Source organism: Xiphias gladius, chromosome 1 (genome assembly GCF_016859285.1).
Source record: "Xiphias gladius isolate SHS-SW01 ecotype Sanya breed wild chromosome 1, ASM1685928v1, whole genome shotgun sequence".
NCBI lineage: Eukaryota > Metazoa > Chordata > Actinopteri > Istiophoriformes > Xiphiidae > Xiphias > Xiphias gladius.
This window is the reverse complement of record NC_053400.1, coordinates 1,941,403-1,968,435: the sequence shown is the minus strand read 5'-3', so window position 1 is coordinate 1,968,435 and position 27,033 is coordinate 1,941,403. Positions and strand designations below refer to the sequence as shown.

Genomic DNA, 27,033 nt, shown 5'->3' with positions numbered 1-27,033 from the left:
AAGAGAATTGTGTTGATTCAACTTAATGGTTATTGTGGAGGCTGGAGTTATTGGCGTTGTTGAATTGTATGGCATTACAATTACATATGTTTCTAAAATTTTGTTCACACCATTTTAAATACGTTAGGGTGGACTGTGTTGTCCTGTGGCTTACTGGTTAAGATCAATTCCATATAACCACATAGTCCCTGGTTTGATTCCAATGGGAGATATCTGTTGAATGTCAAATCTCTCTCCGTCCTGTATTTCCTGTTTGCATCTCTACTGACACTATAAAAAGAACGCAAAAATGCCAGATTATATTCAAAAAGAGAGTGGACCAAATATTAAAACCACCTCTCAAAATATTGCAATACAGTTTGGCAAAAACACAAACCACAGCCTTTAAAATGGCAGTAAAATTGACTCAACACCTCTCTAAAACAGTTGAATCAACACCTCTCTAAAACAGAACAACTGAACCTTCTTGATAGTTTACATTTTAGTTTCCGTTAGGTGTACCAAATAAATGACAACTGAGTATATGTTTTTCATAATTTGGCTGAACTAACCCTTTATTTTTATCTGTTTGCTTCTCTCCTACTGTCTGTTCTCACATATACAATATTTTAATACAGCTAAATTCCCAATAAAGCTGTTCTAATTTTCACGTTTTTCTGACTCTGTCGCAAGATGTTGCTAGGTTCTTTTGTAAAAGAAAAAATGCTAAAAGGGTGTGCAAAGTCAATAAATCTAGCGACAAAGACACTAAATTGGCAACGCTGCCTGTAAATACCCCCCTGATGATGTAAGAAACTGGTCTCCAATGGAGAAAGTCCAACACTTGGCCAGCTGACCAATGATATAACCTCAGCGCTCAGTCAGACGGCATTCAGCTGACCAAAGGCGTAACTTTATCAAGCAATCAGTCAGTCACCGACATTTGTGTTTATAGCGCTGGTCCTGCTGTTGCGGTCCAGCCCTGCTTGCTACCCCTTGTGTATACTTGTTACCCCTCATCACAAGTTGCATGAGTTGTGGGCAGTTGAATCATTTTGTGACTCTTTCTTTTGAATCCTTTTCAGATGCATAAAGATGTAAAATTATACAGTATTAAATGACACAGAAAGAAAAGCGCAAAAATTTGAGAAAAGTCTAATAATTAAATATAGTTCATTGTAGAGAATTTTGTTGCAACAGTCTCAAGGCAATTAGAATAATCTTACAACCAATTAAGTGGGTCCCAGTCTTCAGATTGATTTAATGTAAAGTAAATTATATGGCCATAAGTATGTGGTATACATGAACATGTTATTCCTAAACCATGGATATATAAAACCATATAAGTCTGCTGCTATATTAGCCTCCATGCTTCTGGTTTCAGTCTTTCAACCAGATATCAGAACCTGGCTGCATGGAATTGCTCTCTGTCAGACACAAGAGGATTAGTGAGATCCAACAGCCAGCCAACAGTGAGATCCAATGCATTGGGGCATTGTCATGTTGAAACAGGAAGGGACAAACAACTGTAGTCGCAGTTAGGAGACTATTGTCTAAACTGTCATTTTGTGCTGTAACATTGGAATTCCCCTTCAATGGAACTAAGGGGCCTAGCTCAAATTATGAAACATGGCCACATAACAAATGCACACAAATGTAGGTAGACGAGTGTGTCCACATAATTTTGGCTATATAGTGTAATTTGCATATCAAGATGCACACAAAGCACGCATGTGAAAGATGGCTCCATATCTGCTTGAATTTATTTTTGAAATATATGTAATATATTCATTTACAACATCTACAAAACACCTTTTGCATAAATTATGCTACTGAAAAAATTAAACAGAATTGCGCAGCCATTTTCCTTTGCCTAGAAGGTGTTGTAAAATGAATACTGAGGAGAGACTTTTGTGTAATGCAAATGCAAACAGAGGTACAGTGTTGAGAGAGATCTTGGTTTAGTTATCAGTGAGTCATTCACACAGTGGGGCTAACTCCAAAATAATAGATTAAATAAAATAATCTTGCATTAAGTCTTAAATCTCTAAACAAGGTCTAACACATTGGAAATGGAGTTAGTATGGATGGTTCCACTTGTTTTATGATAACTGCATTTATAGAAGAATTTCTTGAACCAAGTTGCAGTCTTCTTAAAAAAACTCCCCTGTTGTATTCTGGAGAGTGAATGCCAGATTAAACTATCTGATGGACATTCCTTTCTGTGATGTATTGTGACTGTGTTGCAGACAGCACCATGTACTAAGAGCTCCCCAGTATCCAAAATCCATGATAACAATCTTAAGAAAGAAAAAAAATTATCATGCAACATGTTGAACATCTAAGCAATTGCAAGCTATCACTAATTATCCAATATGTTTTATTTAGTTTCTCTCTATTGAATATAAAGTAGGGTTGGTCCACAGACAATTAGAGATTAAACTATATCAAGTAGAATAATAATGTAGTCCATAAAGTACATATTGGGACAAACACCCAAACCTGAGTTTAGGTCTGAGGTTGTCTTTTCACATTATAGATAAATCGTTGTGGATAAAATAAAACTAAGGAAATGCACACAAGTCTGGAGGGAAAAAAAGTTCTGTGGTACTGTATGGAGTAATGTAAATTCTCAAATAAAAGCTAGTATTCATATAATTGTCCAGTAAATAAAGGCTTGTCTCTAATAAAAGCAGCTAAACATTGAGGTGGGGTGGAATTACCTGTACTTTGCACAGCTATAAATCCATCAGTAAAATTACAGTGATATCATACTCACCACTCTGCTGAAACTTTGTCTTTTTAACAGAAATACTGTTTGCATTTACTAATTAATCCTAGTCACTTTTGCTTTGCTATTTTTTAGCACTGTTAAGTTACTGTCTTTGATACCAAACACTTCCTTCAAATGTTAAGCTAAGATAAAAGCCTCCCAGGAACAACAATGATAATACAGTTATAAGGTGGGACGGGCCCCTGTTTTTTTCCTCTCAATGTTACTTAATCCGAAAAAACAGGACTGCCCGGGATAATACAACGCTCTTATAGGTTTACGACCACCAGTGTTAATTATTTGAACTTAATTTATGAGAAATCATGTTTTTTCTGTATGGTTGCGATTGTGAACAAAACACGGTGTAGTTGATAAATTGACCCCAAACTGATTGGATTGGTTTGTGCTTTTTGCCAAAATGCACCATGAGAGTTGCAGTTTATCTTACAGTTTTATGTACAAAGGCTTTGTACTTTTTCTGATAGAGGTGTTAATCCAAGCCAACGACAAAAATGAACTGGAATTTTTTTTTTGGAAATAGTTCCTCCCATTTCTCAACTCTATGCCCTTTGAGCAGCTGGAAAGCCTTTAATGTAAAACCTCTGCGCAAAAACCGCAGAGTTGAATGAGCTGGAATAAATTAGTAAAAGAAAACAGTATTTCTCTTAACAGAAGAGAAACTGAGAGCAGCAGATTGGTGAGTGTGACTATCACTATGTTGTTTTACTAATGGAGTTAGTGCTGTGGAAATACAGATTATCCAGAATTTATAAAGTATACAGGTAAACATGGAGTAAGCTCTGAATTTACATTAACAGCAAATTAAAACAGGAGCAGATCAGAAAACAGGCTTCTTACTGAAATATGACATAATAAACCTTAAAAAAAGGGGATTGTAGAAATAAAGCTTTAAATAAAGACCTGGTTTTCTCTATGCTTAAGATAAATAAAGGCCTCTTCCCTCTCTTCAGTTTTCAGTAATTCACCTCTTGTACCCTCATGTCTGGTGGCATTTACCAGACCACTATACATCTATTGTCAAGAGAGACAGCTGCTGGTTATCAAGCTAACAAGGTGATTTACCAATCCACACCATGATGGGACTTCCTAAATAAACAGCTTTATCAGCACGGCCACACAGTAACTTCAGACCTTTACTTATCTATGGCTTAGTACTAACTAATAAGACAGTTGGAATGAGTTTTTACAAGGTAACAGGATCATCTACTTCCACAGACTCTCTATATGTCTGATTTAATATGTGATACAACCCTTTTCCAATCTAAATTACAGTAATTGAGATAGTATTATAGAATACAAAGAGCATCATAAATCTAAGTATCTACCATTGTGATTTCACGTATAAAGTTAGGTCCATACGTATTTGGACAGTGACACAATTTTCGTAACTTTGCATTTGTACACCACCACCACAGAGAAACAAAGCCATCAAGATGTGACTGAAGTGTATACTTTCAGCTTTAATTCAAGGAGTTTAACAAAAATATCGCATTAACCATTAAGGAATTACAGCCATTTTAACATAGTCCCTCGTGTTCAGAGACTCAAAAGTAATTGGACAAACCAACATAATTATAAAGATAAGGATTATTTTTAATACTTGCATGGAAATCCTTTGCAGTCGATGACTGCCTACAGTCTGGAACCCATGGACATCACCAAATGCTGAGAATTTGGCTACGCCTAATATTACTGCTATCTTTCTAATAGATTTGTTTTGTTTTTTCAGCCCAATGGTGGCCTCCTTCATTTTCATTGACACATCTTGGGACCGCATAGTGAGAGCTTTCATGAACAGCTACCAAATGCAAATTCAACACTTCACTTAAATCAACTCCAGACCTCGTATCTGTTTAATTTGTCATGAAATAATGAGGGTACAGGCCACAGCTGGCCATGAAACTGATTGTCAGTCAATTGTCCAATTACTTTTAAGCCTCTGAAAATGAGAGACTATGTATAAAAAAGGCTGTAATTCCTAAAGGGTTAATGCAATATATACTAAATTCCCTTTCTCCTGAATCTCTCTCCATTATCATACCTGGTTAGATGTTGTGAAGGTGTTTTTTTTTTTTGACCAGAGAAAGAATTCTGCAATCATCCACTTTAGTCTTCTGTGCTCTTCTAGGCCTTTTAGTGTTGCTGAACTCGCCAGTGCATTTCTTCTTTTTAAGCCTAATGATGGCCTCCTTCATTTGCATTGACACCTCTTTGGACCACGTATTGAGAGTTCCCCTGAGCAACTACCAAATGCAAATTCAAGACTTGGAATCAACTCCAGACCTTTTATCAACTTCATTTGTCATGAAATAATGAGGGAATAGGCCACACCTGGCCATGAAACTGGTCAATTGTTATTTGTCAAATTAATTTTTACCCTATGAAAATAGGGACTATGTATAAAAATGGCTGTAATTCCTAACCAGTTAATTAAAGCTGAAACTCTACACTTCAATCGCATGTTGATGGCTTTATTTCAGATCCATTGTGGTGGTGTACAGAGGCAAAATTATGAAAATTGTCACTGTCCAAATGATTATTGACCTAGTTGTTTATCTAATATGGTAGTGATTATAACCCGGTTGTGAGTACAAACAAAGTAAACAAAGTGCAACATAAGTGAAAAACAAAACATTGACAACAAAAAGGTGCATGTCCATAAACATATATGTTAGGTAGATTCTAAAGCTTCAGTGCAATAAAGGCGACATTTTAAAAAGCACTTTCATATGATTTCAGTGTGAAAAGGCATTCGTCCCCATCTGACGCAGAGCGGGCAATACAGTACTTACGTTATGTCACAATATGTCAGTGTATAAACAGAGAGAAAGAGGGTCATTCAGAGAGATGGAGTTCACTTCAGTTCCACACAGTCATAAAAAATGTCTTTTCGGTGACACTTAAGAGCACAGTACATGGGCTAAGTCAGTTTGGGCAGGAAAAAACATGTGAAGAGAAAGGTATAGAGTTAAAACAAAAGACAGGCCAACCTGAACACAGGCAGAGTCTAACCGAATACTAATATACATAACATGCTGTCTACCATGATCCCAGTGGAAAGTGAGGCTTTCAGACACTGGTGACATTAACCCTGTGAGTTATGTGCGATCACCTAACTCAGTTAACTCTGTGAGTTAAGTGCGATCACCTAAATCACAGAGGGCTGTGCCTTGTAAATAAATAGCAATGGAGTGTTTGTGTAGAAAGGAAGAGCAATAGAGCTAAAGCCAACATCAATCAAATGTTTAATTTCACATTTTAAAGGATAATTCTGGTTTAGTACAACATAGGTGTTGTTTTTATATTTTTGGTCTTTTATATAATTTAAATTGCCATGAAACATTGTAGTCACCAAAGCAATTGCTGAGATCTGAGAACGTGACAAAGTTAAAGTCCAAGGTCAAGAAACAGATGTCAGATGATCAGACAGGCTGTAAATGAGCCGACAGGTTATCCAGATTATTACAGGTAAAACTGAAAGTTTGCACACCTGAAATTGCATAGGAAAACTGTGCGCACGGCTTTGGCACGTAAGGTAGGTCAAAGTTAAAGAAGCCTTTCTGTAAACTTTGATGGATGTTTACAATTGACAGTTTGGGTAATAATTTCAAATTTCGCTTTAAATATGTTTGGCTAACTCAGGAGTTTGTTTGAAGCAACATTAATTGTGTTAATTAAAGTGTTAACGAACAGTTGCCTATTTACACATCTAGCAGAAACTGAGAAAAGTCCTTGCATTAATTTGAAGTCACGCCTCTGGCAACTTGATATTTACTCTCTTTTAGCTCTGCTTTTGCTATCTACCAACTCCTGAGGGAAATATCTGTCTCTTTAGCTGCTAAATGCTCCACTGTGTTCACTAGCTAATGTCTAACTGTGTCTGTCTGCTATTTGCTGCTGAGCAGGTGTTTGCTGCTGAACCTTTTCACTAAGAACAACTGCCTGCTGCTGCTGGAAACATGTTGAATAGAGCTGTGAGACTCAACCAAAATAGTAATGTTGCAGGCTGTAAAACCAAAACAATGAGTTGTAATATAGTATAGCACTTTAAAGAGCTGAGGGGAACTGCAGATAATTGGTGATTATTCTCTGTGGGTTCATCCCTACAAGCAACAGCAAGATAAGATAAAAGTAGTCATTTGACGAATTGTCAGTAGAAAAATTTGATTAGTGCAGCTTTAAAACCTCTCTAATTGTTTGACTGCTTTTTTTGTCGACACACTTGACTTCTTTTAAGCATTGTCACCATATTCCTGATCTCAGCAACTAACTTAATGAGTAGAAGTTAGTTAGTCACATGATGGCAAAACTACAAAAACATGAACAAAGTTGTAATGGATAGGAATTATCCTTGAACTCTGGCAAGATCTCAGAAGACATCATAAACACTTAGAGAAATTAGGATTATGTTCGGATGATGACACAGAACATAAAATGCTTTTAAAATGACAAAAACACAAAATCAATAGAATACGGAACCCTGGTGGCCATATGGGGGTCTCCTTGGGCAGCAGTGGATGAGCGTTTTTTTTTGTTTTGTTTTTTAAACGTACAGGCTGGCCTTCAACTCACCAAGTCTTGTCTTTTTTTGAAGGGCCTGGTTCACCCAAATTTAAAGCAAATCCTATTTTCTTTGTCACCTCTTGATTTTTTGTTTTTCTCTTAATTGTCTTTGTTCAAAGCTGTGAGCACCACAAATGTAATTCCATTTTCCGCTATTGTATTTGGGAGGGGGCTGAAACCTCAGAGAGAAATATCTCAAGACTTGGATTAATTAAACCTAGTCTATCTGCATGGCTAGAAGATAGGGGTAACTTGGGTGAACCAGCCCTTTAGACATCAAGCTGATCATTTAACCCCTGATTCATTTGACTAAATTTGTACTTGCATTATGTTTGCTTCTTTGCTTCTTCTATGTATATCAGCCTGATGGGTGAGGTCAAGCCATCACTATGATTCGTGATGCAAACACAAACCCTCTAACATTTTTGGGCGTAGCTATAGGGCAATTTAATGGGATTAAAATATCCTGAAATTTATATAATGTTCCTAATGTGACTATAATGCCAATAAAAGCACAACATTTGATTGTAATGATCTAACAATGCAGTCATAATGTCCACTGGTGAACTTTGAGTAAAGGTAAGGAGCTTCAGTTTATGATGAGGGGGCAAATGCAGGCAGAAAGCTCAATGAGATAAACTTCTATCAGGAGAAATAGGGAACAGCTTCATTTGAGAGACTGACAGGATGGATCGCAGAGTTTGATAGCTGCTTGACATTTTCACCTTGCTCAGACCCAAAGCACACAAAGGATCCAACCAGGCAGAGTGTTGTTCTTAATGGCTTGTGTATCAGTTTGTTTCAGGTTCATAAATATCAACAGAAAAAAATCAGCGAAATCTGATCTTAAGTTGGCTTGGGATATACTTACTACATATCTGGCTCAGTTTGAAAATCAGGAGACAGAATTTTTTTTTTTCAGCTTCAGGCTGTTCTGGCCTCGTATATTTTCAGGCCCAAGTTGAGCTGAGGACAGAAGTTGAGTGTGATGAGGCAGGAGGGAGTCTCTGGAGGACTTGGGGTGCCGGTCTTCACTGAGGCAGGGGGACAATGACCTCTACATAGTTGATCGGGAAGAAGCCGGATTCGCCATTGATCATGCCTTCATACCAGTTCTCGTCTATCTGGTTGGTGAGGATGATGATATCGCCCTCTTTGAAGCCCAGCTCACCCTCATTCTCTGGCTCGAAGTCATAGAGGGATCGACAGCACGGCTGGTCCAACACCTCCGACTCTGCACCGAAACACAAGAAGAGATTACAAATGATCAAATAATCATTTCACTCCTGGACATTTATGAAAAATGGCTTCTTTCTTACATTTTATGTTACTGAATTGTATATACAGGCCGCAACTAATTATTATTTTTATCGAGATATCTCTAAAGCATTTGTTTGAAAAAATAGTATCAATAACGTATCTGAAAAGAGCCCAATAAGATGTTTCTCAATTGCATTGACAAAAAAGAGCAAACACCAACTACTAATGACCTTGAGTTGTGGTTGAAAGTCCAGAAAAAACTAGTAAGAGGACCTTGATGGATGGAGTTTGCTCAGTTGTCAGTATTCAGTTCAAATACTGAGTCATCACCATGACAACTGTGCAAAATTACTCCACTGATTAAGGCCCTGAGATGTGGTTGAAAGCTCTGGAAAACAACAGTAAGTTTACCTTAAGTCAAACTATGGTTTCCAGGATCATTAATGAACTTCACACTCATTTTAAATTGGATGTTTGATCCAACAGACAAGTCCAAACCCCAAAAAACCTCTGCTTTTAGGAGCTGCATTTTTGCGTACAAGACTAAACTCTTGTTTGTTAACTTTCTGTCCATTAATCTTTTCAAGAGTGATACACACAGATGTCAATGCTGAGTCATGATGTGCTACTCACGGTGAAGACTGCCATTGGTAGTGGGGCTGTCAGGCCATGACAGTGGTACAGAGGTTATATGATCAGCTAGATGAGATGTTAAGACAAATTGAGATGGTGTTGAGCACATAAAAACACAGAACAAGATGAAGAAATAACCCTAGATGGGTAATCTACAGTGTACCACTTGTGTACATTGTAGATTACCATACTGCATGTACACTAGTTGTGTACCATACTGCATGTACACTACTTCCATCTAACTTTTCCCAGCAGAAGGTGGCAACATTTTTTCAGATATTGCCATGGACAAAGAGTGGATGTAAGTATCTTTTCACCTGGTAACGTGTGCACCGGGCTTATACTGTAATTGCAACTCCTCCACTTTAGAGGTGGTCAAAAACTCATTTTAACAAATCATATACCACACGAGAGCACAACAACAATATATTACCCTAAAAGCATGTGAGTAACAAGATTTTCTGGTCTAATGAAAGCATGACTGAACAGTTTGGCCTCAATTCTAAGCATCATGTCCGGAGGAAACCAGGCACCAATCATCACCTGCCCAGTTCCATCCCAACAGTGAAGCATGGTGGTGGCAGCTCACGCTGTTGACGGGTTTTTCAGGGGCAGGGACAGGGAGTCTGGTCAGGGTTGAGGGAAAGCTGAATGGAGCAAAGTACATAGATATCCTTAATGAAAACCTGGTCCAGAATGCCTAGGACCTCAGCCTGGGTTGAAGGTTCACCTTCCAAAAGGACAATGACCCTAAGCATACAGCCAAGACAATACAGGAGTGGCTTAGAGACAACTCTGCGAATGTCCTTGAGTGGCCCAGCCAGAGCCCTGACTTGAACCAAATCAAACATCTCTGGAAAGACCTGAAAAATGGCTGTCCACCGACAGTCCCCATCCAACCTGACAGAGCTTGAGAGGATCTGCAGAGAAGAATGGCTGAAAATCCCCAAATCCAGGTGTGCAAAGCTTGTTGCGTCATACCCAAGAAGACTCGAGGATGTAATCACTGCCAAAGGTGCTTCAACTACTACTTTACTAATGAGTAAAGGGTCTGAATACTTATGTCAATGTGATATTTCAGTTTTTCCTTTTTAATAAATTTGAAAAAAATTCTAAAATTCGGTCTTCCTTTGTCAATATGGGGCATGGCGTGGATTGATGAGGGAAAAAAAATAATTTAAACAATTTTAGCATAAGGCTGCAATATAACAAAAAGTGAAAAAAGAGAAGGGGTCTGAATACTTCCTGAATATATACTATATACTATATATATACTATATATAAAAGTTCATCAACAACAAAAGTATTGAGAGAACAAAGAACAATTACAAGCACTAACCAATCTGTAAGTCAAGGACAGACTTAAAAGAGCAGAACAAGTTTTCAGAGGGACAACAGAATTGTGACTTTAGAGGGGCAAATTACTCTACATACCCTAAGTTTGTTACACAAGCTTTCCATTATGAATTTCTACTCTGTAGCCCTTTGACATGACATGAAATGCCTCCAGTGCCACAGAGGACATTATATAACAGCATTTGATCAAGGATTGTCTGGGAATGGGTCAAATGGGCCCATTAATATTTTTCCAGGACCAAGAAAAAAATCTTGTGAATACTGAAAACCTGTGGACACACTGAGAGTTACAAATAATAAGATAATAATACAAGAATTTATATGAGTAATTTTCATTTTTGATCACTTTAAAGAAATGAGAACCTTAAGGAAGTTATAAAATCATATGAATGAAAAATAGGTGTGAAAAGTGAAAGAAATCAACTTCAAAGAAGTTCAAAGTTCATTTGTATCTGAAAATAACAAACCAAATCAGCCTATACTTGGTGAATGGCTACATTACTCGGATACTTAAAAGGACTTCTAATTATTCACAGAAATAATCATTATTATTACAGTGGGGGGTAATGACAGTGACGGATGGGCTGGATCTTATATCAACAGACAGACTTAACACTCACCAATTCACTTTAACTATTTCTAATTACCAAAAAAATATGTTGATGATGAGAAATTTTGAGGACACTTATGTCTCTAAATTTGAGTGAGTGACAGGGATTCTTTTTCTGCAGAAAACTCTCAAATATGGAAGTAAGTGCACACAAACCAGTTTTATGTTAGGTGTCCACAAATCTGCATACTCTGAGATCTTTACCTACAGACTGATTAATGCTTGAGTTTGTTTTATGCTCACTAAACAGTTTTTGCCATTAAAAAGCAAACAGGCAGCTCACATAGCAACAAACAAAAAGGGTTTGTTTGGATACTGATGTATGTGGAGCAAGAGAGATATTTGCTGTCAGTTTCTAAAGATGGAAATGGTAATGGTAATCTGCATTTGGTGAGGGAAGAGAAACACAGTTTATGCATTCGATGTTGAGTTTACACCTGATCAAACCACATTACATCTGGAAATGAGAGATTAATGCTAGTTGGAGGGGAGCACAAAAGTATAAGAGCCTAACACCTCAACATTGTATAAAGGAATACCTACTTTTCCCATTGACTGTGTGGTTGAGCTGGATATCTGTAAGGGATAATAGAAAAAAGTATACACTACAACTCAAAGTAAACAATGAAGATGGTGCTCACAGAGAAAATTACAGAAAAGAAAGGAAAAACAGATAAAATGAAGACAGATATGTGGCAGCTGTACCAGTAGATTTGAGTGAGGTGCTGCAGGACAACCCGTTGTGCTGGCTGTTGTCCAGAGATTCGGTGCTGCTCCTGATGGACTTTGGTTTGAACTCCCTTTTCGGCCGCCCGCTGGCTGTCGATATTCTGGGAGGAGAAGATAGCAGAGGGAAAAAAACAGTTGTTCTATAAGGTAGAAGAAAGAAAAGCATTATGTTTTGGACAATGTGTTTCTATTAAGTGGCTCCAGGAATTTCCAATGGTTCATTAGGGCATTCAAGAGGACAAAAAATAATTTCCTGCTTATTATCTGGAACTCACTCCAGTTAGAGAATGTCCAAAATGAGTCCAAAATCAGGCTGGATGTTTCCTCTCCAGCTCAAAGACAAAGCATAGCTGTAGGCGGGGCCGGATTAATTCACTAGGGGACCGAGGGGCAAAAATGAGCTTCAGGGTCTCTATTGAGTTCAATAGAGGTTTCTATGATTTGTTAGTAATTAGCGATAAAATATATTGTTGAAGTATTTTCTATAATATTACCATTTTCTTATATTGGTATACAGTGTCTTAAAGTATTCAGAACCCTTCACTGTTTGCACACTTCATTGTGTAGTCAATTTAATTTTGAATGGATAAAACTTCCTCTTTGTCCATCAGTCTACACCCAATAACCCCTACTTACAAGTGAAAATATGATTTTAGAAATTTCTGCAGATTTATTAAAAATCAAAAACTGAAATCTCTCATTCAAAAACATATTCAGACCCTTTGCTGTGGCAATCCAAATTATGGTCATCCTGTTTGCTAATTATGCTAATTGTCCTTGAGATGTGTCTGGAACACACACCTGTGTGTATTGGTTCTTTAGCTGTAAGAATCAAAGGACTAAATGTTCAGATTCTTAGTCTTGTTCAGCCACCATTTTTACAGCGGTAAACTGGTGGTAACGGCCGATAACTTTGTGGCAGTGTGTGTTCTCTTGTTTGCCCTGGCACATACTGCCAGGTCGGATATGTTGATCCTGTTATAGGTGTGTTATGAATATTCCGCCTACTCTCCCCCATTATCTCGAGAGCCTCTGAATAGGACACACAGATGTACCTCCCTATAATATTATACTGATACTCTGGCTCATTACTGACATGCAGCTTGGCAGAACAGTGAATCTTGTATCCAAAATACACGAATGCAACCAAAACACTTCATATACATCTCAGGATGAGCTCTTGTAACAGAAATTTGTCTCCCAACAAGAAAACTTTGTCGGTCAGAACACACTGACCTAAAACACACTGACAACAAGTAGCATTACAGTATTTAATTATTCACTTATTTGCATAAACCATGATTCCATTACAATAAAAAGACTGTCACCCCTTTACTGTATGAATTGTTCTACCTCACAATATATGTTAGAGAAATAAATCAGACATGCTACAGTATGCTTCAAAAGGCTTTATTTCCCTAAACTAATTCCAGTAATGCACTACAACACAAACCTAGGTACAAAAATATGTATTTACTATATATCCACATATAGGATAGCTTCAGATATAGAAATACAGAGGTCAACCCTGTCTTCTCATCCAAATCACATCTTGTGTCCTCCTTATGTCCTTATGTCTTCTCTTGCCTCCTTTTTCACATCTGGCACAAGTCTTTCATAGAGGTCATCCAGAAATTAAATGAGACAGTCCTTGCTGTACGGCCCAGTTAGTGGTTTATGTATTTTTATTTTTCTAATTTTCTTAGATGTAGATGTAGCAGAATGTAGCAAATTGTAGTCTAATTTACAGTAATTTTGTGTTATGTTAAGTTTTTACAATAGTTTGTTAACATGTAAAATGGAGTGTGATTGAGTTTAAGTGAGAAAAAAATAAAAATAAAATAAAATTTTAAAGATGTGGTCATTGAATGCATTATGTGTCAAAGCAGTAAATGTTATTCACAGTTTAGTCCACATTAACTGCTACTCTGCTGACTTTATGCATAGTTTTGAAAAAGTAAACTCAGCATAGAGAAATATTTGTAACCAACTGTTAGGAAAAATGTTGATACATTTTTCCTCTGAAAAAACAGGAGCTCTGTCAGTGTGGATGTCAGTGTGCGTCCATTATACTTCTAAAATGTGTGAGTCACATGCTTTGAGATGGTTCCATTCAACACATTAATTCAAGTATACTGACACCCAGGTTTCTAAATATACTGGTCACAGACCTTCTGTCCCCACTGGCATTCATGTCACAACCACTGAGCGAAATTACTTTTTGAACAGGAGAAACAGAGTGAGATTATAATTCTCCCACAGAGGAGGAACGCTACAAAGTAATTACTGACAGCAAAGTGACGTGTGGCCTCAAGTACAACAGATCACCTTCCTTACCTCCTCTGCAGTGTTGCGCTAAGCTCCTCCAGGATTTCACATGACTGTCGGTGGTACTCTAAGGCCGCCTCAATCAGTGCTGACAGCTGGCTTACCTGCTCCACCTATTGGCCAGGCCCCCAAGGCATATGCACACACACACACACACACACACACACACACACACACACACACACACACACACACACACACACACAAACACACACACACACACACATATTTACTTAGTAGCATAACTCTTTTTAAAAAAATCTGGTACATTACATTTTGCAATATTATCTTATCTATATTATCTATTATTTTAAGGGGCGGAAATTCAAAGATTAAAAAATACAAACAAAATGGAGTATTAATGTAATTAATATTAAGTAATGATTTGGCTTTGCATATACTAAATGTCAGTACATGGTGAAATCATGTCTGAGCCTGCCTATTCACAGTGTATGTAACTTCGCATTTTCCACTTATCTACTTGCCCACAGTTCCCCCAGACAAACTTGATGAGTGTGTTATGTTGGGAATGAGGTGAAATCACTGTATTTATCAAGTGTCTTAAAAATCACACTGAGCGTTTACCGAGCTGTAAAAAGGCTCCATTTGCAAGGGTTACTTGTGAAGCTTCCTACACTGACTTTTAGCACGAGAAGGACTACTCCCAGGAGAGAGTGAGATGTCGCAAATTGTAAAAATTGTAGCACTTGCTCCAGTTTTCTGACAGTTGTAGTTTAAAATATTAAACAGTGAAAAAAATAAAATGAAAAAATAATACTATATATTATGTGTAGTTTTTGTTTACAGGCAAATATTATGGGTTATCTATTTCTTTTTTGCAAAAATATGATGACAAAATTAATAAATAGCTTAAATCTCTATACTACATATAATAAGCCATTCTCATTAGGCTTCAAATAAAGACTGGAAAGACATTTGCAGAGCTTAAACAATAAATGTATGAATTTATTAAATCTTAATTTTGAAGTTTTATTTTATCGCTTGATGCTGTGCAGAATCTCTAATTCATGTTTTTCTAGACATTCACACATCTCTAGTAATAAGATGATATATTTAAATTCCAGTTTCCTTTTGTTTAATACTCCCTATTGGTCCATTCTTTATTTAGAAGTTTCATCCTCTCTTACATCATTCTCCAGGAAGTTGAACATGCTCCTCTCAGCCAGCTCTTTGCTCTCCTCAAACTTCTCCACAGCCTGCTGGATCTCCTCATCTGGGATTTTCCCCTGACGCTTCTTCTTATAGTCAAAGTCTAACCGGCGACCCTCCAGCTTCTTCAAGTGGTGCTGCAAACACAAACAGGAAATGTCAATATCTTTATTTCCTTTTTTAAAAAAAAAACATGTCTAAACACTTCTTCAGTAATTTTACTGTATATACAGTATGGCCTGTATGTACTGGCATATACCTACAGACTGACATGACAATAATAGTAACAATACAAACTCACAAATCCTGCACATGCAATATGCAGGAAACTGCATACTGCATGTGCAGGATGTGTGCTCTTGATAAACTCTTGATAAGGGCAGGATGTTCATTTATATGTACTGAAACACAATGTCATATACTATTTATTTATTCTTTTTTGCAAAACATATCTGACCTCTTTGTGTTATAATTCACAGATGTTACATGTATTAATTATAAAACATTATCTGGAATTTCATCACACAAAATCCAATTTCACATTATTAGTGTTTATACCCAAAAAAAAAATTTTACAGTTATTTTATTCTAAGGCTGACATTAAGTTTATGACTCGTGAATTCATGGACTATACTGAAAACAAACTGTAATATTTATTCGTGGAGCCAAACGCCCATTTGTACACCTAACGTGTTTAGGCAGTTTAAACAAACTCTGCTGTGTTTGGTTAATTTGGTTTAGTTTGTTTGGTCTGCTGTGAAAGCTATCATTCAAACTGCAGATTAAACAATCACACGGAGACTCTTCTTTTCAAGTGGTCTTGGTCTGGTTGTTTCCAAGTCGACTGTGGTGTGCTTTGTCTTTCGTGTGAAAGCAAAGCATTTTGAGATAGTAGTTACATTTTAGCAGGAATTTAAAAGTTAAACTACTCTTAAATTCATCTGTTGATTGTGAACGCTTGAGAAAGCATCGCAATCTGTATAAGCAATGTACAGTACGTAATTATGCAAAATCATTTGTTAACCATTATGAATAATCTGATATGCTAAATAAGTGATGGCAACAATAATTCACCTGAAGCAGATCGGTTATGGGCCAGTTTGTTTGTTATTGTTATTATAAAAATTCTGTGTTTTGGCAATAAGTTACATTCACTAAATCAAACTGAGCTGTTGACTGAAGGAAATCCTTGCCTTCAGGTTACCTTCCATAAAAATGATTCCAGTGAGTTCCAAACAGTTCAACAGATTGTAAATTACAAAAAAAGAGACCACAGGTATCAGATCAATACTCTGTATCAGCAGAGATCTTGATTTAAGGTACCAGAACTGGTACCTGGGAGAAAAAGTTGGATCGGTACATCCCTGGTAACCCAGGTAACGAGTATAGCAGTGGGTATACTTGTTAAGGATTTTACCTGATATATCAGAAAGTAGTTTAAACAAAGGTCATTATAGATAAAACTATCCAGCTGTATAAAAAGAGGCTTAAAATAAATGTATGTATGTATGTATCATATAGTTGATGATACTTCTGTACTTTTACTTAAGTAAAATTTTGAATGCATGACTACTTTTAACAATGTTTATTGTATGGTATTAATAGTTGGATAAAGTGAGCTAAAATAGAGGTGTGGCAGCGACCTACAACACAGTGTATGCATTCTGTAAATTAAATAAGCGTTACATTCAGGGTAGTGCATGTTTAATGTCAGATTTCAAACAGTGTTGCAAATGTGCTGCAGAAGTCTTGGCACAACTGAAAGTGTTTTTCCCCTGATTTCCCCTGTGTTGAAAACACTGTCAGCATTATTAGAACTTGAAGGTGAAGTTTTGAACTTTGGAACAAAATCAATAATCTCTCATAGTTTGTCTACCCTGCCAATCATAAATTCAAAAACGTTATCCTACTTGAGTTTCACCTTATATCATTTTAGTTACAGGGTACATTCTGCTGTCACGTACCGTGATCTCTTTGAGGTCCTTGTCCTGTAGATTCTGCAGGGGGTCAATAAAGTTTTGTTTGACATTTATGTCCAGGGAGTCCTTCACATCTGCCATCTGCCTCATGGCCTCACCCATATCCACCAGAGCACAGCCTATAGGACAGAGAGAAAAAAAACACACCTTTTCTGTTAACCTATGGTCTTTTCAGCAGGCACTGTAAAACAGAACTCATCTGAAGTCAAGCACTTTTTGTTTTGGCTTAACAGCTGTGTTGTGTCTTTATGACACTGTTTTTATCCTACAGAAAGCATATTTCTAGGCCCGCAATTTTCAGTATATCTTGGATAACCCCTTCAATCGCTTACGCTTTAAATTTTCACTTTTTAAAATTTTTCAGAACTTTCAAATTTGTCTTTATTTCATAGGTAGAATTACATGAGCCCATGTATACAGCCAAAACTCAACACTGGATTAAATATTATTTATAAGCAACAGGAGATCATAAAAGGAGTCTGTACACACTTGTCAGTCATTTTTGTGTCTGAAAAATTATAGGCATAATTATATAACCACACCTCTATGCTCCCATCAAATCACACAGTGAAACTCTTAACATACATCAAACTGATCACCAAAGCGTTGGTCATCGAGCCATAAAAGCCTTCCAGGAAATGGTGGGAGTTTCTCTTTGAGACACTAAAAGGAGTTTAATGTGAAACTTCTGAGCAGGAAGAGTTTAGTCTCATTGATAGTAGCTTAACTGAAAAAAGGAAAATGGAATTAAATAGTGAATGAAAACAGTACTTCCATTTTAAGAAACTGAGAGCAGCCGAGTGGTGAGTATGACATAGCTCTGTTGTACTGATGGAACCAGTGATGTGGAAATGTAGATTAAACTGGACTTATTAAAACAACAGGTAAACATGGAGAAAGTTTAAAGTTTGCATCAACGGCAAATTAAAACAGGACCAGATCAGAAAACAAGGAGGCTTCTTACTAGAACATGATAACATACACATATGAAAAGGGAATAAAGAGTCGGAATAGAAGGCCTGTTTCTAGTATAAACGTGTTCCAAATAGACGGGTTTACATGCAACATCATTGGTGAGATGCTTATGCACATGGGGATTAGAAAACAAAGCAAAATGACTGAGAGCTCATGGGTAGATCCACATGAATCCTGTCATATTTTAAGAAAACAACAGGATTTTCTTATATGCTAATGTTACAAATATCCAGAATGAGTGTGTGATTGCTTTTCATTTATGCAGCAGTAATTTAACAGCAGGAATTAAATTTTTTCAATTTTTTTTGTGTTTAATTTTTATCTGTTTTTAACCATGTGGTTTTGGAAGTGCAAGGCTGAATGACACATTCAAGTATGCGTCAAAAAAGTATTATTGGTTTTCCAGCAAGCTACTTTATTTTGTAAATACTGAAAATCATCATAAGCTATCCTAACATTATGGCAATATGTTTTCTACCCACCTGGTGCGTACACGTCCTGATTGTAAGGGGAAACCATTCTATAAACACCTCTCTGTAGCTATTTGGGAATTTTTGGAATATGAGAATTGGTACCAAAGACAGAGTCCTCTCCCAGTTCATGACCGTAGCGCAGCATGCAGTCTCCCAGCAGGCCTTCAGTCTGAGGGTAGCCAGTGGTCTTCACCTGCCCTCGGATCTTTGACACTGTATTCATCATGTTTAGTTTGGCTCGAGAGGCTACAGATGAAAACCATGAATATATAAAAATACTGTTGATTTTTGTATTGGATCCTTTTGCAAAACAGTGTTGTAGTGATAGATAAAAAAAACAGCAAGTTCTATAACAGAATAACATATGATCCATTTTTTTTTACCTGGATTAGGCTGGAGGTACTCTGTTGTTTTGGACAAGAGGTCAAACACTGACTTGTTGGTCACCTCAATTTTCTATTGGGAGTGAGACAAGAATGTTAAAAAAAGGAGAGATGTTGTAGTTATGTTTGAGTATTTTCTCCTTCTGAAGGATATTTGAGACATTACATGCAATTAATGATTCAGTTGTCCAAGCTGGGCTCATGGTCAAATCTTGAAATATTTTGAACACAATATGAATAAAGATAATTATGACTGATACAAAATAATAATAATTATACACTTTCTCAGCTGTTCATAGTAATCACTTTCAACACTTTCAAAAATTCACATTTGAAAACACACATGAATATTAATAAATCTCAATAAATAAACTATTGACAATAATAAATTCACAGTACTGTACATAATGTTTTATTATATTTTAAATAATGAATAAAATAATGAATGATTGAATTTCATATTTGGCACACATTATCATTTCACAACCATTTTTTTTTAACCTAATAATCTTTTTTTATTCAAAGCAATTCATTTTTATTAATGTAATCACTTAATATTTGATTTAAATGCATTCCTAAGTAACCAAATGTAATCATCGACTAAAAAAAGTCTATTAATGTGATGGCACATTGCAGTCTCCCTACTTTCAAGCCTGAAACAAAGAAAAATATCAGTAGTAACACAAAGTGAAATGAGGAATATATATGAACATCAATTTCTTTCTGGAAAAATAAAGAGAAAATAAAGGAGAAAGAAAAAAATTAAAACCATTTACCGGGATTGTTGTTTTAACATTGTACATTGTGCTGCTGTTATCCGTAAAGTAAGGCTTATCTTGTTCTTGATTTCTGTTGCTGGACAGTGAAAATGCTGCCACATCATAGATAGACCATGTTTTGATTAGAACTAAACACTGAGTGTCTCAGTTCTGTCCATCTTATCTCCTACTATGTTTTACATAGTTGAATGTATCTGGTGTTTATAGTGTTAAAACAATGCAAAACAGATTAGACTTCAAGACTATTCAGATTTTCATCTTAGATTTTACATTGTCATTTTAAATATCTTTTCAACTCCACTACCCAAATTGTTTTTTTTGTGCTAAATAAGTGTGTTTTACAAACTTTTTTTTACAACCCCAAACACCTGTATCTGCAGATGGTAGCTCAAGTTTGTACCCAGTTTGTCTGACCAAAACAGAACCTTAAGATAATCTGTCCATTGTAGCTTTCTATAAAAGCTTTCTCTGAGGCCACACAGAGATAAATCCTGTTAATTTTCAAAGGAGATTATTGTTCAAGAACCTTAAAATGACTCTTTACTGAGCATTTCAACCGGATCTCAAACCGGCCTGGAGGTTGCCAAACCTGGTCAAGTTCAGGATCACACATCAGTTATTTTCATTAACTCTGTATTCGTGGAAAACAGGATTTTTCAAATCTTTTAAAGGAATTGTTAAACATTTTGGGTAACATACCTATTCACTTTCTTTACGAGAGTTACATGTGAAGACAAACTGTATATAAAGATAGATATATATATCGACATCTCTTGTCTGCGCATTAAGCATAGAGCTGGAAACAGTGGGTAACAGCTACCCTAACTCTGACCACAGCTAAAAAATATACCTACCATGCTTCTAAAGTTCACTGATTAACACATTCAATCCATACACAAACAAAAATGTAAAAACAACAATATGTGCCTTTAGAGGGAGTTGTGTGTTGGAACTAGTTCTTGTTGAAGAAGAGTAGGTGCAATCTCTAATATTAGCTTCCCAGAGTCTTGTCCTAATATTGAGGTTACCAGCGTTGGTACCATCATGCCAGTACAGAGTTCAAAATGCAGCTGCAGCCGGAGAAACGGCTCAGAAGTGCTGGGAAAAAAATTGATAAACTGTTGTTCGTCATGAAATAGTTCTAGCAACTGTTGTTTTTATCTTTTTGTTTATGTAAAGATTAAACAAAACAGATACCACATATTAATCAGTGAGCTTTGTATGTGTTAGCAGGTAGGTAATTTTAAAGTTTGGACACAACCGGGCTAGCTGTGTGACTCCTGACAGCGCTGGCAGCCAAATTGCAAATCACATTGGACCAGCATTCAATGCTGCAGATGAGAGCAGCAAAGCAGCAAACAGATACTAGCTATGCAGCACTCCCTTCCCATCAACCCTCAATTTCCATCAGTTAGTGTTGTAGTTAGGTGATTCTAACACAGGATGTCAGCATTACCAAGTGTAAAACTATACATAAGACCACATTTAGTGCTGAGCAGAAACCTGTACTGAACTCACCCTCTCCATTTCCATGAAGTCTTCATCCAGCTTTGTACCCTCTGCCCCACTGATCTTTTCACTGAATAGCTGCACAGAGAGAGCATGGAGAGAATCAAGGAGGACTTCAGAAACAAAGGGAAAGGAAGAGGGTAGAAGTAGAACGTAACATTAACCTAAAGCTCATGTGATATGTAAATATCTGGTTGCTTTTGTATCACTTGGTGAATGGTGTTTCTGCATTGTTTTGTTTTACAATAGAAGCACAAATTTAATTTATTATTTTCTATTCCATTGGCCATTTTTTCTGTTATGTATGATGACAATTTCTTCAACTTCACCAAACAACACACAATCTGCTAGGGACAGCTTTACACAGAAGCGATCCAACTTTGTAACTTAAAGGATTTTTTTTCAAACAGGGTTTTATGTTTATACGTCTTCCTATAATCCCTATAGGTTTTAATAACATTTCTCTCACCAGTGATGCAGCAACATCGCTTGCCACACATACAGCAGTTGGGCAATCAGTCCAACCTTTCAATACACCAGATGTGTTCAAATAATGTGGTCCGTCGGTTTAACCAAGTAACTAGTTATTTAGATGCAGCATATGCATTTAACAATTGGATTATAACACACTACAATGTAGTTGTATGCTGCTATAAGGCCATGTTCATTAATAGACAGAATTTGGCAAAGATGATAACTGTAACTGTAATTATACTAAAACTGTGTTTTACTGTATTATCATTCATTATTTGTTTATACATTAGTCTCCACTGCAGGGTTCCTACAGGAGGAGTTATAGCTGTTGACAAATGCATTACTAAACACTTGTATCTGCTTATAACTACATTATAGTGTGTTATAAACGTTCATTAAAAGTTTGTATACTGCTTATATATGCTAAATACGGGGACTTTAAGTAAAGAGCTACCATATAAAGTATACACACATAGAATGCCTTTTACAATCATCCACTGAATGTAAAACAATTAGCAGGCCAAAGATTAAACAAGGAAGTTATGATGATAACTGAGTTAAGAAGTAAATTTACCCTAATCCTACATTTACTGTGCAGTTCCAGTGATTTGGAACTGTAAAGTCAGTATCTACAAACACAGAAAACAGTCTTCTTAAGGTCAAAGTACAAAGACATAATGAACTAAATAATCAACTTGCTGTTTCAAAATATTATCTTTATATATCATTATTAATACTATATCAAATTCTGTAATTTGTAAGGTTCTGTTAAGGATTATATAAATGGGGGGTCTATACAATATTAGAATCGTGTCTTCATATAATGCAGTCCAATACAACACCACCTCTAATTATAACCTCAAAAATGTTTGCTACGAGTTTGCTGAATCATACACATATTGTTTCTTCACCGTCTGATAGCAATTTTTCGGAAGACCTTGCACCGTTGGGGCTTGAAACGCTGAGTTATACAGTTAGGTCCATAAGAAAGACCAGACTAGACTTTGCAAGAAAACTTCTAAAAAAGCCTATCCAGTTCTGAAACAAGATTCTTTGGACAGAAGAAACCAAGGTTATCTTGTACTAGAATAATGGGAAGAGAAGAGTATGGAGAAGAAAAGCAACGGCTCAGGATTCAAAGCATACAGGATCATCAGTGGCAGTGTTATGGCAAGGGCATGTATAGCTGCCAATGGAACAGGGTCACTGGTGTTTATTGATGATGTGACGGCTGATAGAGGTAGGAGGATGAATTCTGAAGTTTATATGGCTATACTATCTGCCAAGTCACCTAAGTCACCTCATCTCGACTCAATTGAGCATGCTTTTCATTTATTGAAGACAAAACTGAGGGCAGAAAGACCCACAAAGGAGCTGGTGTGAGAAAGAGCCTCAACTCCTAATCCAACTTTTTGGTTCTAACCTCTAATGGTGGTTGATCTCTTCAGAAAGTAGAAAAATATAAATATCTAGGTGTGTGGATTGATTCTGAGCTTACCTTTAAACCACACATTGATCAGGTCGTGAAAAAAAGTACATTTTGGTGTTGGTGTTTTGTATTGTTCCAGACATTGTTTTACATTTAATGTTAGAAAGAGACTTGTTTCACAACATATACTACCAATAATGGACTATGCTGAGATTGTTTACCAGAATGTTTCTAAAATTGATCTTTGTTCCCTCAATGTTAGATTTAGATTATTTGTTATATGTTAGATTTATACTAAGTTGCTCTTCTTTTTTACACACCATTGCACAAGGCTCAGACTCTGATTGCGCCCTCTTGGTATAAGACATTAATTTAACTAGTACCAATTTATTTTAAAATGCATTAACTTTAACTATTCTTAATATTTAAAACAATTTTTTGTTCCTTTATTGTCAAATTATGCACTAAGAAGCTCTGATCAGATCCTCTTCATAGCACCTTTTGTATCTAAGGAAGTTGGTAGTCTGAAGTTGGGCTCCTTCCGATTGGAAAAAGTTACCTGTAAATATCTGCTCTCTGTCATCATGTCGCTTATTTAAAAATGTTTTGTATTCTCATCTTAAAACAGATTGCCTATGTGTTCAGTAATGCCATCACTGTTCCTTTATTTCCTTTATTTATAGATTGATTTTTTTTCTTTTTGATTTTGTCTGGTCTAAGGTTGTAACTCTTTTTTGTTATTTTTCATTTTGTCATTGTTATGTTATGTATATCATTGTGTCTTGTACTGTTCTGTTTGCTTAGATCCCCTTGAAAACGAGATGACACATCTACTGATATAATAAATTCCACTTTATTAGATGTCTCCAAGACTAAATTCTAACACACACACACACACACACACACACACACACACACACACACACACACAAGATTGTGTGGCTGGTAATAATGAATGCCAGGGCTATTATCTCTCTTTTTTGTGCTTGGAAAGAACACATTGAGAAGCAAGAGCCTTCTTTTACAAAAGCACCTTATTGGTTTCTTTATGAATGCCTCTCTGCTCATAAACAGCTCAATTTCACTTGTAGATATGTTATATTACAAATAAAAAGCCATGAATTCAGTTAATGTATAATCAGGGTAAATGGTTGCAGATACTGTACATATACAGACAAGAGTATTAGATTATTTTACACAAGTAAAAGTATTGTTATTTTAAAGAAATTTTGCAAATGAAAAAGGAAAATTACTCATATTTACATAAAAGTAAAAAGTAGGTTAGTTAAAATGTACTTTGGGTAAACAGCACAGCTATAGAATAAAAACAAAAAGGACCAAGAACAAATAACTAGAATTACCTTGCGATTAAATGCCAGCCAGTCAAGTTGCAGTTTACTGTACATCCATGTCTGTCCAGACTCATATATGTAGTGAAGACTTTGAAGTAATTTAATAAAGTCTATTAAGTGTATTTTTGCCAAAATGGAAGTTATCACATTGAGAGAGACAAAAAATAGAGTCAAGTTCCTTGTATGTGTTCACATGCTTGGCCAATAAAGCTGATTTTGATAGAACACAAAGTTGTAGCTAAGACAGTTGATAATGCAACACATATGGATATTGCTGCAAAGAATCTACGAATTCTAAAACATGGATGCTTCACACATATCTTCATCCTGGTAGCACAGAACATCTATAGAGTTATAGCATTGAATAATGGTGAGAGAAGTGAGACCTTTCGGATATTAAATGTCATCACTTCATGCTTTTATCCTATTAGAAATTTACGTGAAATTTTGTTATAATTATTGTATGAATTCTTGAGTTATGGCCAAAAATGTGTTTTGTGAGGTCACAGTGACCTTGGTCTTTCACCATCAAATTCTAATCAGTTCAGCCTTGGGTACAAGTGAACGTTTGTGCCAGATGTAATGAAACTCCGTCCCAGCATTTTGGATATATCACATTCACAAGCATAGGACAGAGAGTGATTTGTTTAGGTTTAGAGTTGTTTATGTTAATGTCTGTTTTGGTTAAATAACTGGTATCATACCATATGAGGACATCCATTATCAACACTTGTGCCTTAACAGCATTAATACTACTGAGCTTATGTGAAGTTAAGATGTGTGTCATAGAGAGGAAGGAGACTTTGACACCATTCCCGGGCAGATTTAAAGAGGATTAAAATTCTGTGTGTACAAATAGCGGACTAATACTTAAAGATTTAGGGCAGTTGGCCAGTTAGGATGAAAACTTCTGATTGCAGGTGAGCCACTGAGTTCATGTTCTACTTTGAAAATTAACGGCTGGTGTTTTAAGCACGCTACACACCTGAAACCTGGCCCAAAGCACATTTTTATGCTTCAAGCCTATTTTGCTGCATTTTACATGTGTAACTACCGTGACTGTGTTGGGCTCTGAGCGCTGCAGAAACACGGGTGACGTACAACTCAATACTGTGCATGATTTCTTCCTGTGTAGACACACACAGAGCCCTAGAGCTTTTGCTACTGCTGCTCTGCTAGAGTGCTGCTCACACTATGCCTTTGTAGTTTACTTTTATATGAATCCATTTTCATGTCAATCTGCTTTGTGCACCTCTAATTCATGTTATTTTCTGCACTGCCGAAACTACTCTTTCAATCAACAACCACAACTCAATGCAATGCGTTCTTGAAAGTATTTTATTATATTGTAAAGGTTTGATGGACAATTCATGAAATTTACCCTGAAAGTACCATGTCACTATGCCTATGGGTGGAAGGAAAATACCAAGAGGTTTATTAGCTTTCCAGAAGGCAGTTATGCTATTCAGCCCTGCAACATGGCAGTCCAGTTCACTCTCTTCATCATAAGAAACAAAAACATAGGGTCTTCCCTTTAGGAGCAGTTTAGAACACTAGCTTCAGGTTAAATATAGAACAGACGGTGATGATGGTTGCTCCATCACAGACCCAGACCATCTAAACGTAGTCCAACTTGCAGCACCGATAACAGAACAACATTTAACAAGAAGCTATAAAGTGGGAGAACCTGGAGATCAACCCAGAATAGAAAAGAGATTGAGTCATCATGGCTGGTGCTGTGTGGCAGAGAGTCAACTGAGATATTAGGCATCATATCCAGAATTTTGGGATTAATATTCAATTTAGTTAAATTCAAGAGAGAGAAGAGAGAGAGAGACCAGGAACAGCTTATATACTGTTTGTATTCAAGCACTGTCAGACTGTTTGTTATAATGTAGTACTATAGCTGAAGTGTAGTGTCTTGATATTGGAAGATATCATAAAAACTAAGACTGCAAATTCAAAGGGCACCTTAAGAAAAAATAACTTCTGAATATGACTGATGCAGTTTGCCTCATAACTCACACCCCCTATTCTCTGGGTCGTACCACAGTCAAATCGGACACATACACACTATGCTGGAATCAGAGTGATTTACTCTTTCTGATCACATCAGCATATCACATTCATAAACACCAATAAATGTTTAGACATTTACTGGTGTTTATGAATACCAATAAATGTTTAGACATTTACTGGTGTTTATGAATACCAATAAATGTTTAGACATTTACACATTTTCTTCAGTATCTAAAGTA

The 27,033-nt window shown here is 36.4% G+C and overlaps 1 protein-coding gene across 2 annotated transcripts in view; it reads right to left on the bottom strand.

The window, feature by feature from the left end:
• Positions 1 to 5,169: 5,169 nt before the first annotated feature.
• Positions 5,170 to 27,033, bottom strand: part of sh3gl3a (SH3-domain GRB2-like 3a) — a 45,573-nt gene continuing 23,709 nt past the window's right edge. Inside the window, exons 2-11 of one of the 2 annotated variants that reach the window (XM_040136331.1) lie at positions 21,530 to 21,598; positions 19,233 to 19,305; positions 18,952 to 19,095; positions 17,387 to 17,520; positions 15,401 to 15,559; positions 14,262 to 14,365; positions 11,901 to 12,025; positions 11,739 to 11,771; positions 9,230 to 9,295; positions 5,170 to 8,570 (exon numbers count right to left, since the gene is read on the bottom strand). In XM_040136331.1, the coding sequence (XP_039992265.1) occupies positions 8,368 to 8,570; positions 9,230 to 9,295; positions 11,739 to 11,771; positions 11,901 to 12,025; positions 14,262 to 14,365; positions 15,401 to 15,559; positions 17,387 to 17,520; positions 18,952 to 19,095; positions 19,233 to 19,305; positions 21,530 to 21,598 (1,110 nt within the window). In that variant the 3' untranslated portion in view covers positions 5,170 to 8,367. The remainder of the gene's footprint in view (positions 8,571 to 9,229; positions 9,296 to 11,738; positions 11,772 to 11,900; positions 12,026 to 14,261; positions 14,366 to 15,400; positions 15,560 to 17,386; positions 17,521 to 18,951; positions 19,096 to 19,232; positions 19,306 to 21,529; positions 21,599 to 27,033) is intronic. The other variant, XM_040136322.1, reaches the window with a different exon arrangement.